This window comes from Cyprinodon tularosa, unplaced genomic scaffold (assembly GCF_016077235.1).
Source record: "Cyprinodon tularosa strain WSP-4 unplaced genomic scaffold, ASM1607723v1 ctg222, whole genome shotgun sequence".
Lineage (NCBI taxonomy): Eukaryota > Metazoa > Chordata > Actinopteri > Cyprinodontiformes > Cyprinodontidae > Cyprinodon > Cyprinodon tularosa.
The window spans coordinates 1,468,040-1,484,544 of record NW_024038830.1 but is presented as its reverse complement, the minus strand read 5'-3'; the positions used below and the strand labels follow the sequence as shown (position 1 = coordinate 1,484,544).

At 36.8% G+C, this 16,505-nt stretch overlaps 2 protein-coding genes across 4 annotated transcripts in view; both read left to right on the top strand.

Annotated features, from left to right (window-relative positions):
- The window catches only part of ppm1aa (protein phosphatase, Mg2+/Mn2+ dependent, 1Aa), a 34,434-nt gene extending 22,020 nt beyond the window's left edge, over positions 1 to 12,414 (top strand). For 2 of the 3 annotated variants that reach the window (XM_038286225.1, XM_038286226.1), the window contains exon 6: positions 11,687 to 12,414. In XM_038286225.1, coding sequence (XP_038142153.1) covers positions 11,687 to 11,722 — 36 coding nt within the window. In that variant the 3' untranslated portion in view covers positions 11,723 to 12,414. Of the gene's footprint in view, positions 1 to 326; positions 861 to 11,686 lie in introns of those variants that run through there. The other variant, XM_038286228.1, reaches the window with a different exon arrangement.
- Positions 12,415 to 12,802: 388 nt separating this feature from the next.
- LOC119784260 lies at positions 12,803 to 14,116 on the top strand. The gene is made up of 2 exons (XM_038286229.1): positions 12,803 to 13,142; positions 13,551 to 14,116. Exons 1-2 carry the CDS (start codon positions 12,931 to 12,933, stop codon positions 13,951 to 13,953), a joined length of 615 nt encoding a protein of 204 aa, XP_038142157.1. The 5' UTR covers positions 12,803 to 12,930; the 3' UTR covers positions 13,954 to 14,116.
- Positions 14,117 to 16,505: the final 2,389 nt, after the last annotated feature.

The following is a 16,505-nucleotide window of genomic DNA, read 5'->3' as shown; positions in this document are numbered from 1 at the left end:
CTACAAATGTTGTAAAAAAAACCATCAAATGAGCCTTTCATAGAAATATGTCAAGATAAAACCTGTTATCAACTGAGATGTTTTACAAAAACACAACCTGGAACGTTCTATTGTTTTATTTTAATCTCCCTCTTAGCTAGATTATATGCATTATTCTGGAAAAAGATTGAAACGTTAGGGAAACATGTTAGTGCGACTTTTACAAGGGTTTTGCTACACATCAGAATCCTTTTTAGCTACTGAAACATGTACAGCTCCTGATGGAGATCCAGTGGATGTACAGCCAAAGTCTGAAGGGTTTTTCCTTCCTCTCCTCTCTTGTCAAGGACTCGGCATCTACAGACGACATGTGGTAACACACCCTCCTACCACTAACACAACATAGAGTTTACAAACCACCATCCTCTCAAGACCCACAGCAGCTCAGCAGTCTGTCTCTCCGTCACTCTGAGCTTTTGGTTTCTAAGAAGGGAATACATGGGAGGAGGAGGAGGAGGAGGAGGAGGAGGAGCGGGAGGAAGGAGTTGCATGCACACAAACCTGGAATAGTGCAGCACCAGTCCACTCTGGAGTTCAGGATCCCCACCGTCTTGTCTCCCTTTTATGTTCACTCTCCTTATTATTCTTCTCTAAACTAATCCACAGCAAGTGAGTCCACAAGTTTTTTTTTTGTTAAATAATCCGCCTGAAGAGTAAGATTTTATTTCTTTTGCTGTAATTAATTTGATTCACATTTCCTTGTGTGTTTGTATATTTCTGTTTTTGTGAAGTGCAATTGTCCTGTACAAACGGCCTGTATTTAATGCAGCTTGATTTTAAGTTAAAAAAAAAAAAAAATGAAAGAAATGGGGAAGAAAAGAGAACTTTTATGCACTATCTGCCTTTTTCTGCTCTTCTGAAACTAAGACAAATGTTTATTCAGTGAATATTAGCGCAGCGTCCGCCAGGCACAATGTCCCTGCTTTATCTTTTTCTTTGCAACATTCTTTTGTTTTGTTTTTTTCCTTTTCAGTTAGTCTATGCTCTTAAGAAACGGGTAAATCGTATAATTGACAGCACAGTAAGCTCTCTATATCAGTTTAAATCCTCATCAGTTTTTATTGCAGTCTGCTTTTTTTTGTTCATAAGTGTACACACTCTAATAATAATAATAATAATGGCAGTTTGACAGAATGAAGTGGGAAAAATCTTTTTTTCGTCGGTTCTTAAAATGCATTTACTGAATGGTCCCATGTTGAGATGTTTGCCTTTGTGAAAAGATGCCTGCAGGCGTGTGTATGTGAGTCAGTAGAAAGGTGGATCTTTCTGGGTTCAGGTAGTTCAGGAAACTTATCTGACTAAGGGACTTTTTTTCTCTCTTCCCCCCCCCCCCATCATGCTGACCCCACACCCCAACTTTAAGGGTTCACCTCTAACTCAAAGCAGCTTTGAATAAGAAAAAAGCTACGTAGATGCTATTAATCTGTCAGAACCTAATGAACTAAATTAACCTGAATTGACTCGTTGACTTGTTCAATTTGTGTGTACAGCGATTGGGGCTGTTCAGGCGTCGACTTATTTAGAATCTATATATTGTCATATCTAGAAAAGCTAATTTCTAAACATTCAAGTGGACCCCTGTAGGTGCCATATGATTTTATTAAATCAAAATGTTCATCTTTATTACAGCCTATGCCAATTTATTTTTTCCATAGGAATGTTCTTTTTTTTTGTATGTGGTTGAAAAAGGCATTTTAGTTTCCTTATCAGATAATTTGAACTAACCTGTTTTAAGCACTGATTTCCTAGGATTGATGCTGTAAAAAAAAAAAGAAAAATAACCATTTCTCTAACACGCAGACTATTTCTTCTGGTCTTTATGTTGACATGTGAACCAAGAACAAATACGCTTGTTGCAAAAGTTGTTTGCGTCACTTAAACCTGTCCTCTGCTCCACCATCACGCACAGCAGAGGGTTTGCTGCTGTTGTCTGTTATATATGTGGGCTTATGTTTGTGTGTGTGCGTGTTTATATATTTGTGTGTGTATCTATATATAAATATATATATATATATGCATACACACATACACACCCAGAGAATAAATAAATCACTGACTAAACATGTATTTAACAAACACATTAGATGTATTTCCTGAGGAGAAATGCTTTCATTTTAGATTTGTTTTCTGCTAGTTTTGTTAGTCTTGCATTGTTCTGGAAATTTTGTATGTATATAACATTTCTGGCTTAATTTTAAAAATTTTTTTTTGAGGAATAAATCATTTCGTTCAATTTTCCTTTTTTTTTTTTGTTGTTGTGCTATTCAGCCAATATGTATAAGCAAACCACTTTCCATCTGATCATTATGTAAAAATTTTCAATGATGTAAAACAGAGTAATAATTTACTAAATTTATAGTTCTTAATTTATCAACAAAAAAAAGACAATCTTAACTACTTTGCCGCATTTCTATTTGTGGTGGGTTGGTAAATCTCAAAAGATACGTGTAGTGTGATTTTTTTTTTTTTCCTTTTTTGAAAGCTGCTTTCTGATGTGCTTTTGTGGCAAAAACAAAAATGCCAAAGAAACTTTTGATTTGGCAAAAATGTGAGAGACACAATAGCTGATCCCTGCAGTATATAATAAACCCCATTTTAAGATTGTAAATGTAAGTTTTTTGTTGGTTGGCCTTATAAGGTACTCTGGTGTTTTTGGTTGTTTATGGTGTTAAAAAGTTAGTTGTGCGGCGGATGAATTGGTTGGTATTACTTAAGGTGACTGCAGGGGGCGCTGCTTTGGATAAGAATCAGTTCTGTGTGACTGCAGCACCATATTACGGAAGAGGATTAGGGCCACTGAAAAAATAAAAAAGTTAACTGATTTTTAGATTGTATTTCAGTTTAAAATGGGGAAAAAAGTCAGAATTCTGACTTTAATCTCAGAATTCGGATTTTTTTCTCAGAATTCCGACTTTAATCTCAGAATTCCGACTTTAATCTCAGAATTCTGACTTTTTTCTCAGAATTCTGACTTTTTTCTCAGAATTCCGTCTTTAATCTCAGAATTCTGACTTTTTTCTCAGAATTCTGACTTTTTTCTCAGAATTCCGTCTTTAATCTCAGAATTCTGACTTTTTTCTCAGAATTCCGTCTTTAATCTCAGAATTCTGACTTTTTTCTCAGAATTCCGTCTTTAATCTCAGAATTCTGACTTTAATCTCAGAATTATTTTTTCTCAGAATTCTGACTTTTTTTTAGAATTCTGACTTTAATCTCAGAATTCCGACTTTAATCTCAGAATTCCTACTTTTTTCTCAGAATTCCGTCTTTAATCTCAGAATTCTGACTTTAATTTTAGAATTATTTTTTCTCAGAATTCTGACTTTTTTTTTTTTAGAATTCTGACTTTAATCTCAGAATTCCGACTTTTAATCTCAGAATTCTGACTTTTTTTCTCAGAATTCAGACTTTAATCGCAGAATTCTGACTTTAATCTCAGAATTATTTTTTCTCAGAATTCTGTCTTTAATCTCAGAAATTTGACTTTAATCTCGGAATTCTGACTTTAATCTCAGACTTGTGACTATTTTCTCAGACTTGTGACTTTAAACTCAGAATTCTGACTGTAATCTCAGAATTCTGACTTTCCATATTAAACTGAAATAAAATTTACGGTGGTGAAAATACCGTAAATATCAGTTAACATTTTTATTACATTTTTTACCAGTGGCCCTAATCCTCTTCCGTACCATATAACCTGAGAAAAGAGTGAAAAAACAACATTTTAAGAAGTCTATGTAGAATCTGATGGTCTCTTAAGTGAAACGCATTACTCAGAAATTTTGAATGTTAACCCAGTGAAAGCACCACAGAGTACCTTCTATTGGCTAATAAACTACAAGTGAAATTCAGAGAATTTGTAACCGAGTCAAAGCAGTAAATTCTCCAGTACAAACAGTTGAACTGCTGTGTCTTTAAATTCATACCCTCACAATTGTAAAGAAATGTACCTACATTCTGTAAAATAGTTTGATTTCTTCACTGTGTTTGAGCAAAGAGAATTTTATTGTATATAAAAGCTCTTTTTTTGTTGTTTTTGTTTAAGCAGCCCTTAAATTAGCTTTCCATGGCTAGTATTTAAGTGCAGTAGATGTCTCCTGTCTAATCTCTGCTGGCTGCTTGTTTCAGACCTGGTAGGTATCAATGATTTCTTTATCATTCAGTTATTTTCTAATAAGGAACAAATGTGTTTGCATGTGTGATTTACAAAAATCAAACCTAGGGTTATATCCAGCATTTTCTTTGAATTAAATTTGACAGTTAAAGTAGCTGTGAAGATTGTTAAAATCCCAATTCATTCTTTTGCTGCCCATTCTTTTAAAATGAACAGAAAATGATAGCAAGCATTACAGTTCATAGTTTCCAATGAACTGAAATACCTCATAACCTTTCTGGTAGTCTTGGGTTTTTAAAGAGAGCTTTTTGTAGATTTATTTTCCTTTCAGTCAGGTTATTGCCATGATCAGGGTTTGGTTATTCTTGTTCTAATAGAAAAATAGGAAGCTCCTTCAACCTTTTTGTTTTAATCCTAAAAGCTGCCCCTCTGAGAAGCCTTTCCAATACTCACCTGAGTTTAATACCTGCTTACCTGTGTGATGCTTTCTTTAAGTCAAGTATATAATTGTGTGGGGAGTTTTAAGTTAAGGGGCGATTGAGGGGAAAAACACACCGATCAGCCACAACGATGTGGGCCCCTCGTTCTGCCGGAGCGGACCCTTGCGCCTCAAGAGGATCCTTTTGGGTCCTGTAATTATTATGAGAATCTGAGATGCTTTCCACGCTTGGGGGTTTCTTTTGGTGTCAAACTCTTCTAAGCACCCCTACCGGGCCGTCTTTCTGCAGCTGGGATAACCGTCTGCTGCAGTGTGCCAAAGCAACATCCACCGAAATGTCCGGACCCGGAGTTTGACCCAGAGATCCCGGCTTTGATAGATGTTCATCATTGTTGCTGATTGGTGTGTGACTAACAGTAGTCATATGCACTGATCATCTGTCTAATTATCTTATTTTGGTATTGTATAAAAAGGATTATAAAGCTATTTACAGAGTTACCTTCGGTTGCCTGGAATGCATCCTGTATATTATTGTATGGAGGACTACCTAGCAAACTCTAGAGAGATTTTAAATGCTCGCGCCCTCATGTACATATTGATGTACCTGTTTTGTGGCGTTTACTGTGTGACCCTTAGCAGTGGTGGTTTTTTTCGTCCTCTTGCTGGGTGACCCGAGCCTCACTTCGCTGATCTTTTTCAGCCCATGAATAAGCTCACCGATTTGCCTTACCCAATTTCATGTTGCCCCCACCCCCTTCACCCCCTAAAGTTGTTGTCCTCTCCCCACCAAAAAATAGATTTAAAAAAAAATCAACAAAAAAAAAGAAAACACTATGAGGATGAATACTGCTGCTTACAGATTGGGAACTTTCTTCTTATGAGGTACTGAATCTGTCCTGGCTGTCACAAGGTACAACGTTTTAGCCGTGTCACCACATCTGATCCTGGTCAGAAGCTTGTTTTATTTCCAATGCAAATGATGTCATACATTTACTGAATGCAAGTGTTTGAACATGGTAACCTCGTAAGCATTCAAGGTGTGCATACATACATCCATTAATGTACCTGCTCTATTTATGATCACATAGAAGAATAGCTTTAGAGTGCTGTAGTTAAATATTGTCAGTGTTGATTCAAATGCTTCTCAGAGGCCTCTGTGAGTGATTTTACAAAGTTCAATAACTGTATATTTTGTATTATGTTCTAGCTCCAAAGGAATGACAGAAAAATGTTTAAAAAAGCTTTGTTCCCTGAACTAAATTGTATTATTTGTGTTGTCGATTGAACAAATTGCATTCCTTGCTTGTGAATAGATGCATTTTTCTCCCTGCTCCTTAAGTTTTCTTCTTCTTTTCCTTCCTTTCTTTCATTTTTTTCAGCCATTAAAGTTTGAATAAAATTTCTAGTTTGCAGAATGTATTACTAAATAAATGGGTTGTCATCTTGTACCTCTCATTTTTCATGACTTTTTATCTCGCTTTTGTTAAAGCAAGACTTTCTTAGATTGTGGTAGGTGAATGAGTTTTACAGACAAAGCTGCATTATATTACTGCAGCTGTGAATGTATGAATAGGGGATTAGAAGCAGGACATTGGCATCAGAATTAGTTTGTTTTTTTACAGTTGTATGAGTGTGAACTTTTTGTTTATTGTTCTTATGTGGAAGAAGATAAGTTTTAGTATTAAGAGAACCAAATACATTATTTTATCACTCAGACGTTAAAGGATTCCAGCAGTTCTTCCATTGCAGTAACTTCTTACTTGAACTGCTACTGGATAATTTATCCAATTTTTAAGTAAATTAAGTGCATAATTAAGAATTCATTTTGAATATTATTTTAGTAGCTATTGGTTTATGAATGAAAATAGTCCTCTTTGGCTTTGTTCTTTGGACTTAGCTGCTTTCTGTCTTTTATTTTTATAACTGTTATAATTCTTTAGATAATCAAAAACTTTTATATCATACAATGATAGCCAGAGTAAAAACAAAAAGCTGTTTATTATTTTTTTACTTGTTTGAAAAGCTCAAAGCATGCTGGGTTCTGAGTAAAAACGTTAAGTCCTGCATATCTGATGAACTGCTGGGTTGAGTTTAATTATTACCACACCTGTAGAATTAATCTCTCGTCTGACAATATGAAGGTTTAAAGGTCTCCCGAAATCAGCATATAATACCTTGATCCAACAAAAAAAGAAAAAAAAAAATGATTTGAAATTCTAGCAAACAAATGGAGAAAACGGTGTAGAACCTTCCCAGGAATTGTTGAGCTACCATGAAGACGTCTCAAAAGAATCCTGAACATTTAAAGCATCTGCAGAGCCGACTTTCCTCAAAGGTCAGAGTTCATGATTCAATAAAAATGGTGGCCAGAGCCAATGTTCACCAAATACGAGTCATACCATTTTGCCAAACAAAAAACATTTAAACTATCCCCGAGATTTTAGTAAAGTACAGCATTTCAGGAAAATAAGTGCGAAGTTCTTTGGCAATGTTAAATTAAGCAATTCTGCAGGGGTAAATGGGCCAAGATTCCACGACAAAAGACTTATTTCAATTTACTTACACATTTTAGTAACGGTATAGGTTGCCCCCCCACCTTTAAAAAATTAAATCATCATTTTAAAAGACTTTAAAAATGTATTCTTATTGTTTGATACGATTTTTTTATTTTTATTTTTTGTGAAAAAATGTGAAGAAATGTGTGAGAGGGTCAAAGCTTTCACAGCACTGCATGGCTCCGTGACCTCCCTGCTGGTGAGCTGTGGTGAGAGCAGGGAAGTGGCGCGAGCCCAGGAATGGTCAGGGTAGTCTGCGGCCACTAGGAAGGGGGGGAGGAATCTAAATGTCAACATAATGTCATGAGCCGTGCCAGAAGGTCAAATGCTCAAACGGTGCTCAGTAGCAGGCACTTAATAGATCATGTGTAATTTAAATTGTTGTGCTTCCTGTGATAAATTGATTGGCGTTGGTTATTTTTAGACCCTGAGTTTGTGCGGTGAATACATTTGTTTTCTTCTGTCAGTAAGATTTGGTGGCATAGCTTCAGTGAAAGACGTAGTACATGTGTATCAGCGGTGTTGATTTATATAAATAATTTAAGAAGTAAAACACACAGATTATGAAAATATTTGATGCTGAGTGGGAGAAATAAAACTTTGCTTCAGCACAGATGATAAAGGAGTCCAGGTTGAACCTGATCTGGTGTCTGTTACCCTCCTCTGCACTCCTCTTTCATAATTTCTTTGTAGAGTTTTGAATGTAACAGAATAATTGTATTAACTTGCACCTGAAATAAACCTTTTTAAAGCTTTTGTATCACCCTTTGAAGCCTCTGCACGTCAGAACTTCAGCTGAATCTGACTCATTAGGTCCACGGCCACCTGTGCACTCGTAATGACTCCTGCTGCTGCCCTCATGTTCCTGCACATCAGACAAGAGGCCGCTCCGGCAGAGGCCATCGCTGAATGGAGCCGGCTCATCATCTGCCTGCCTTTGTTGAGCGCATATCATGCTCGGCTGCTCATGCCAGGAAAAAAAAACAAAAAAAACAACCCATCTGAGCCTGACTAATGCAGCCGTGCAGACGCAGCAGTAAGAGGTGGGGGTGGCAGGGCACGTTGGTGCACTCAGGGTGCATGGTCTCAACACTGAGGTCACTGAGCTTCCCTTTCGTTAATTTGCCTCAGAGTGCATCAGGAGAGCGATCCTGTTCTTCAGGGCTTAACAGTATGATAGTCTATAGATAGAATATTTAATTCGGAATCAAGTTTAGAAAAGTCAAGCAGTTTTTTCTTTAAGCTGTGCTTTTTAAAAAATCCTCAAATCCAGGTCAGATTGTAATGATTCTCATCCCCTGACTCGCTCACCATGCTCCCCTTCTCCATTTCCTCTTTGTCTGAGTGCTCTTGTTGCCTGAGGTCAGTTTGTCACAGAGAACACAAGCTTTTCTCACTTGAACACAGCGATTCAGTGATTGCTGTGTACAAACAATCATATCAAGCAGGGTTGACATGCACCCACCTCGCCAACCCCTTCCTCCCTTCCCACAGATATGAAACAAGTCCCTCCTGCCCTCTGTGCTGCTGCCTCTAACACTGGCTGCATCTGTGCCCCTCCCTGGCATGAGATGGGTTACACAAGCTGCTGCCCTGGGAATCCCTGTCCAGCTCATTATCCTGCACCCATGAGACACAGCTCATTGTAAATTAGGACATTAAATGATGCAAGCTCGTTAAAGGGCCACAGATTTGCTCATTAGCATCAGCACCTTCGCTTGTTAGAGCCTGCATCGGCATTCAGTCACACCAACCACCCTGCATCCCGTCATTCGTCTGCACTGACTCAAAGATTTAGGATTAATGTCAGTTGTAGCCAGCGGGTCAGCCCTGCTGAGGTTCAGATAAGGGGCTGATTGATCAGCTGTGGCGGGAAGCTGTGGAAGTTGTTGACAGCTGCCCACTATACCCACCTCTTTTTCTCTCCCTTCATATTTCATTGTGTGGAAGGAGAGAAGAAAGGCTCAGAATAACTCTAGTTGTTTGCACTTTGGAGAAGGAAAATTATAAAGAAAAACCTTTAAATGCTCACGTTACACTGCTCAGGTTAGATTTTTTTATCCTTTCCATTAACAGAATGCCTTTAAAAAATAAATGACCCTCAGTAACTCAATTAAAATATATAATTTAAATGGTATTTAACATACTGTGATATGTTTCTGCATCTGCAGTCCTTATTCAGTTGCATGAATTCTATCAGCGTGGCGTGGAGGCAGTCGGGTCTGCTGAGGTTTTAAGGGTTCCCAGGTTGCATCAATAGCTATGAAATAAAATTAGCATCTCCGAGCTTGTCAGAATAGGGTTAACTTCAATACTCAAAACTTTCCTCTAAAATGGCTGTACTGACTTTGGACCAGCACCAGCTTCCCAAATCATGGCTGGTCACAGAGATGGATCCCAAATATCTCTGAATTGTTTCTGCTCCACTCTTTCCTGAACATTAACACCCGGATTTGATTGGTTTATTGACTTTATAGATCTCACAGTAGAGAAATGTACTCGTTACATCAGCTCAAATAGTCAAAAAGGGAATAAGAAAGGGGCCAAGGATGGAAAAGGTACATGGGATATATACAGTATATACAGTGACATACATGACATATATACTTTTTTTTTTTTTTATAGCAGGATTGTTATACAGGTTTATTGCACAGGGTGTTTAAATGGGTATTTATATGGATGGATATATATTGCACTGGGTGTCAAATATAAAGAAACAGGTTATTACATGGGTATTAAATAGTTATACAATACAATTTGTGTGAATAAAAGGAATTTTGAAATGAGGGTTAGCTCGTTTTTTTTTCTTAGCCCAGTAAGATGTTTGTTTTTGGTTCATATTTTTATTTAACCTTTATTTTCCAGGAAAGTCCTGTCGATTTTTAAAAAGCTCTTTCAAAGGCCTCAAATCTCCCCCTCAAGTTGAATGGATCCTCGTAAAACGGCGGTTATCCCCGATGAATGTGTAACTTCTACCGATGTTTTTTTTCCTTTTCAGTCAACTTCCCATTAATATGCTCTGCAACATCCCTTTATGAAGAGCCCGCTTCTTTAGCGATGACCTTTTGTTGCTTACTCTCCTTGTGGAGGACGTCTGACTATCTCTGTGTGACGATTGTCCACATTTCACTACTTTCATCAAAGCTATAGAAAAGGCCTTCACTATGACTCTGTATTGAGCTGAAATAACCTTTATTATGCTGTTGATATTCCTGCTGTTATAAAAGCAGGCACTGCTTATGACCCTGAGATGTTTGGATCATTAATCTGTTTTTAAATGCGTGTCATTCAGTGCCCTTTGATGTAAATGATCCGATTCTATTAGTTTTGAACTAGAATTAATCTCTGTGTAATGAATCTATGGTATTATCTGGGTCTCATTCTTTTGAATTGAATAACTGAAACAAATTAAATTTTTGAAGGTTTCTTATATATTACGGTTCCCTTTTAATGCAAAATTATAATATATCTCATTTACAGCTATGTTTATACAGTAGCTAACAAGAAATTATTTCTGATGTGTTTCTGACATTGTTCAGGGGAAGCCACCATAATCCAGTTACATAACAGCTTTATGTACACAAACAAAATGCCCTATTCAAACTTTTTGTTCAATCTTTATGGGTTTTGTGCCTTTCAGTACATTTTCTCTATTCCTTTGTAAAAACTTAAATAAAAGATTGAATTTGAGTTGTCAGTATTTGTCCAAGCTTTCTGCAGAGCTTCATAAAGTGAAGGATTCTCCAGAAACACACAGAGAGGAGGTCACAGTGGATGGGTTACCTGTCCATCACAGAAACACAAACCATGCACAAGAGAGGAACTCTCATTCACCTTTTTGGTATTTTTGTGGCCTATATTAAAATTTGCAGACTTTAGAGAGAATTTATAAATGCACATTGAGAACATACAAACTCCATCCAGAAAAAAAACAAGTCTGGGATTCATGCTAAGGAACACTGAGAGGCAGTGTAAAACCGATATAGTTTTCATCATAATAATTCCATAAAACCATCAGAGCATTCCTGTATATTTACTGTAAACAAATCCTGAATGTTTTATCACATTAATGGTTTGTTTCGTAATTACATTGCTTATTAACCGTAATAAATACCTGTAAAACTCTTTCAAGTGTTCATTTTATGTATTCAGATACTTTTGAATGAACCTGTGAGCCTTTCTCTTAACTTTCACTGCTGTCCTCTGTCAATCCATAATTGTTTTTAGATATTTCTGTTTTAAGGTTATTATACATTCTTATGATTTTTCCTTCACAACCTTTTCTAACATGTATGCGTCCCATGAGTCTGCTGTGATATGGACTCTGTTGCTCCTAAATCCACTACTGCTTTCCCTTAAACCTTCTCATGGTTTTATTCTTTAGTCCATACTGATCCTGCTCATTTCTTCTGCATGCAATCTGAGCCCCACTGCATGCAGCCCTTCTGTGATAGAGTCAGACCTCCTGCATGACTTCACCTTCACTGCATCTTTCTCTATGCACTTCACCTCATCTTCATCCTGCTCTTTCCCCCCCAGGACCCTGGCATCCTCTTCTTCCGTGGTTTCAGCTAAACCAGAAGCTAATGACAAAATATCAAACGAGCATTTGTTGCTTTACGAAAACTACATATATCCCTGGTCAGAACTTTCCACACACTCCTCATTGGGCAGGAATGTTTAATTTCTTTTGGTCTTCTTTGATTGATTATGACTTTACATTTAAGAGTTAGATGCAAGTTTGAATTACTGTTGAATTTCAATCCACACAAGGTTAAAATCGTCATTGCCTTATTAATGAATCTCTAATACCAGATGTTTATGATCAAACGCAATTTAATGTGAGACAAAAACAACCCTAAAAAAACCTCAAAAAATGTTTTGAAATGACAATTTTTATTAACATAAAATAGGCATTAAGCCCTGCTTAGTGCTAAAAAAAATATATTTGGCTCCTTTGTTAATTCAACTGCTCAGACCATTCTTTTGTAGAAGTGATTTTACCTAAAAAAAAAAAGTAAGATGAATCATGTTATCTTTCGTAAGCAATCACATACATACAGTATAGAGTATCAGTGATGTGTTAGAGATGATTTCAGTTCCAATGATGCCTGAAAGCAACAGCTGGGTATCATGCTGTTTGGCCATGTTGTTGTGCTGTCAGTCATGATCTGCAGTTCGCCCCCCCACCATGCCAAAACAGGGTCAGAAGTTTGAATCTGAAAAATTGCAATCTGCAACTGCAAAAAAAAAAAAAAAAAAAAAAACTGTAAAAAAGAGATTGAAAGTATTTTTGAGATTTAAGTTTTCATAAATTTTTTTCATTTTCGCAGCTCTGTTTTTGTTAGCTTCAAATTGTTTTATTTTTTTATTGCAAAACTCTCTTTCAGTTTCAAAACCTTTTTTTTATTTTAGATTTCTTTTTGGGAGGGGGGGGGGTCCATCATTTTTCAGGTTCATTTTTTTTCTTAATAAACTTTATGGCCCCAATTTAGCCCCCAAGATGATTGGATCTGGAGTTTAATTGACACTAGTTTAGTAAAAAGATTAGCACACTGTTACACATGGTGGCAGTAATGTAATGATCTGAGACGTCTTTGATTTTTAACCCTTTGAAACCTAACGTGTCGCCCGCGACGCATTTCACAAGCCAACTTCAACTTACCGTAACTCTGCAACGGTTTGCGCTATCAGAAAAATTCAAACTGTCTTTGAAAGAAAATAAATTGCACTTTCAGACCTGCATAGTGTTATTACGGTAATTGACTTCCCGCCGCTCCAGGATGCCCGCGAATGCTAGTCTGTGTCTCCCTCTGCTTCACGGACGAAGAGTGCAGAGTGAGGAGGAAAAGATGAGCGACAGAGCGGAGAGCCAGAGTGAAGCGTATGATAATAGGAGTAACAAACGTCCTTCAAGAGATAAAAAGAGACCGAGGAGATTCCTGGATGGTTTTGTGTTTGAAAAAGGAGATCCAGTTTTTTCTTCTGAAGAAAGGTAATGTTTCATCATTGAATAACTTTTTGAATTTTATTTCTGAATGAATGGGGCTTGTTACTTCATGGATAATAGCTTTTACTTGGTACAAATAATTGGATGTATTTATAGTTTTATTTTCTATTTTATTTTGTTTTTGGAATAGTTTAGAGAGTATAAAAAATAAATAATAAAAAAAAGAGTATAAGTTATTATAATATTCATCAATATGTACTTTGTGTAAAAGTGCACTTTTGCTCACTATATATGACACTCCTAAGTACAGCACCACACTCTTCATGTATTCATGTGTAGCTTACTATGACTTTTTTTATTGCTTAGTGTGGATTTGAGACCAACTTTATTTATTTACTACTATAAATAAAAGCTGTCATTGCTGTGACAAACTTGTATATTTACTGTTTTTAGAACATTTTCTGATGAAGAGCAGCTGGCTCCAAGGGGGCGAAGTAGAAGAGACAGAATTCCTTCTGGAGGGTCTGCTGGAGGTCCTTCTGGAGGGTCTGCTGGGGTCCATGCTGGGAGTATGAGGCACCGCAGCCGTTCCCCACATCATCCAAGGTGGAAGACCCATGAAGAGCCTGATGAGAAAGGCTTTCAACCCCTAAGGTTCTTCCCCAAAAGAATCCCTGGTGTTCAACCCCCTCTAAATGTAGGAAATCCACAACCAGGCGAAATTTTTGAGTACTTTTTTGACAATGAAGTCCTCACATTAGTTTGTGATTTTACAAACAAGGGGGCAGCCAGGAACCTGGAGAAAGGGAGGAAGTTCTCCTGGACTGAAATGCAGAGAGGGGAAAATCGCCTGTAAATAGTTTTAATTGTTAGTCTGTTTCTTATTTGTAAAAATAATTGAGAATGAAAAAAATATTGTAAATATGTTCTATAGTGTTGAAATTGTCAATTTGTGATGCAAAATCTGTACTTCATGTTCAAATGCAGTGTTTTATTTGCATAAAATCTCCAAAATCTAATTTCGATTTTTGTTTTTTCTTGATATCAAACAGTTTTAATAGTGGTTTAGTATCAAGAATAATGTAAAATAATGCATTTATTGAAAGCTCTAAATGATTCTGGAAAAATGTGCTGAAGCACTTGGCCACAGGACTTTTTCTTCCTACTTTTTACTTTAAACAAGTAAAAAAATGCCAGGCGGACTTTTGAGTGACAGGCCTAAAAGGGTTAAAGACCTGGTAGACCTGTTGGAACTGATGGATTGCAATGATGGAAAGGTAACCCTTTAGCTATACACCTACCCATCCATCCATCCATCCATCCATCCATCCATCCACCATCCATCCATCCATCCATCTAACCAACCAACCAACCAACCAACCAACCAACCAACCAACCAACACAGAGACAAAAAGCACAGAGAACCAAACTCATCCATTTCTAACTCTGGAACAACCAGTTGACCAGTTTTGACTCTTTGTGGATTAGAGAAAATTCTCTTTAAATTCAAACTTGTGCACAAAAAACACATAATTTTCATTCTGTTTCTTAAGGATTTTAATAAAAAAATAAATGATGATAATGCTCATGAGGAGAGTGTGTAAACACCAGGCTCTAACAATGATTTTGCCCCATCTGCTGTATGTTGCTTTTATCACCCTATACATCTGATGGGGTAAAATAGCTGCTAAAATTTTCCCTTTATGTATTGTTGATGTACTGTTTTTGCTTTTCTGGAGAAACAGCTTCAGAGTTTAAATATTTTAAGCTAAAAAAATGAGTTCAAAAGAATTCTGAAAGAGGAGTTTAAGAAAAGAGGAGCTCCCAGTGTAAATTGGCACAGCCGTTTTACATCATTAAAGCCTGAAAAAGGCCTAAATTACTGAGGAAACACACGCAGAGATATATGAGGACGCTTGGTTAAAAATCCCCGTTCTGACCAGCTCTGGTCAACAAACAGGAGCCCTTTCTGCAAAGCAGAGTTTAAAAGTTTTTCACAGATTACAAAGGGGCCTGCAGGCTCAGACAGCAGCAGGTGATCTGTTTACCTATGATATTTACAGAGAAAGAAAGTTAAATATGTGCAATAAATTATCTTCCTTTATCTTAACCCAAATTTAAATCGCAATAATCAAAAATGTATTTGAAGTATTTAATATAGAGGAACCTGGTGGTTTTTAAAGATATCGCCTATGTTGAAGCTCTGTCTTTATTTTTGATGTTTCTGTTGTCAGTGTTGTTTCTTGTTAGCTTAATGAAACCAAATATTTATATTAGCAGTGTAAAACACAACTTTTCTTAAACTGGCTGACACTAATCAGATCAAAGGTTTCTATTTGCTAAATGACAGAATATATTACTTTATATGACTTTATTTAGATTTGTAAGCTAACTCTAGGGTCAGAGTTGATATTAAACAGTTTTTTGAAATCATGTAAAACACTAAACACACTAAAGAAATTGGCTGAGGTATTAGGAAGAGAAATGTGGACCTCCACAAATCTAGGTCACCCTTTTGTATCATTTCCAGATGTCTAAAGCTTCCATTTCCATGTGTTCAAACTGTTAGATGGTAGTATGAACAGCATGGGAATGTCCAGAAATCAAACTGTTCTGGAAGGACTCATAAGTAATCATCATGGAATCACAATCTTTTAAAATCCATCCACCCTGGACAGGTCGTCAGTCTATAGCAGGGCAACAGAGAAAGGAACCGAACAAACACATTTTCAGACACACACTCACACCTAAGGAGAATTTAGAGAAGCCAACTGACCAAAGAGTCATGTTTTTAATGTGGGAGGAAGCCAGAGTACCCAGAGAGAACCCACACATGCACAGGGAGAACATGCAAACTCCATGTAGAAAGACCCCGGGCCAGGAATGGAACCTGGAACCTTCTTACAGCAGGCAGCCTTGCTACCCACTGTGCCACCGAGTAATGGCAATGATTTAAAAATGTTATTGCCACATAAATTTATGGGAGGAGCTAAATTTGTTTTTGAGCAAGGCCTACCTATTTGACTTGGTTCAACTGGTTCTCTCTGGAAAAAATGGCAAAAAGTGGAGACTTGTGTGGGAAACTCGTGAGAGCTTACACAAACTATTTGATCCAACTTCCATAATCCAACTCCAAAATTAAGTAAACTTAACAGTTTGCTTAATACACAAAGGAAATTTGTCTGAACGACTACGCAGCCCTGTGATTATTCTGTCATTTTTTAAATAGAAAAATATTTTGGTGATGGTGGCCAACTTAAAACAGAGAAAAAAACATAAAAGCAATGAATCTTAAAAAAAATATCTGGTTTCAATTGTAGGGATATTCCTCCTGGGTTTAACTAGAACCCTACAGGCTGAAAGCTTTGTATATTTTAAAAGGCTAAGATCTGTAGTAACAGTAGTAAC

Coding starts and splice junctions, on each gene's coding strand:
- LOC119784260 (XM_038286229.1), top strand. CDS start 12,931: ATGCCCGCGAATGCTAGTCTGTGTCTCCCTCTGCTTCACGGACGAAGA. Junction 13,143..13,550: donor GTTTTTTCTTCTGAAGAAAG/GTAATGTTTCAT, acceptor TACTGTTTTTAG/AACATTTTCTGATGAAGAGC.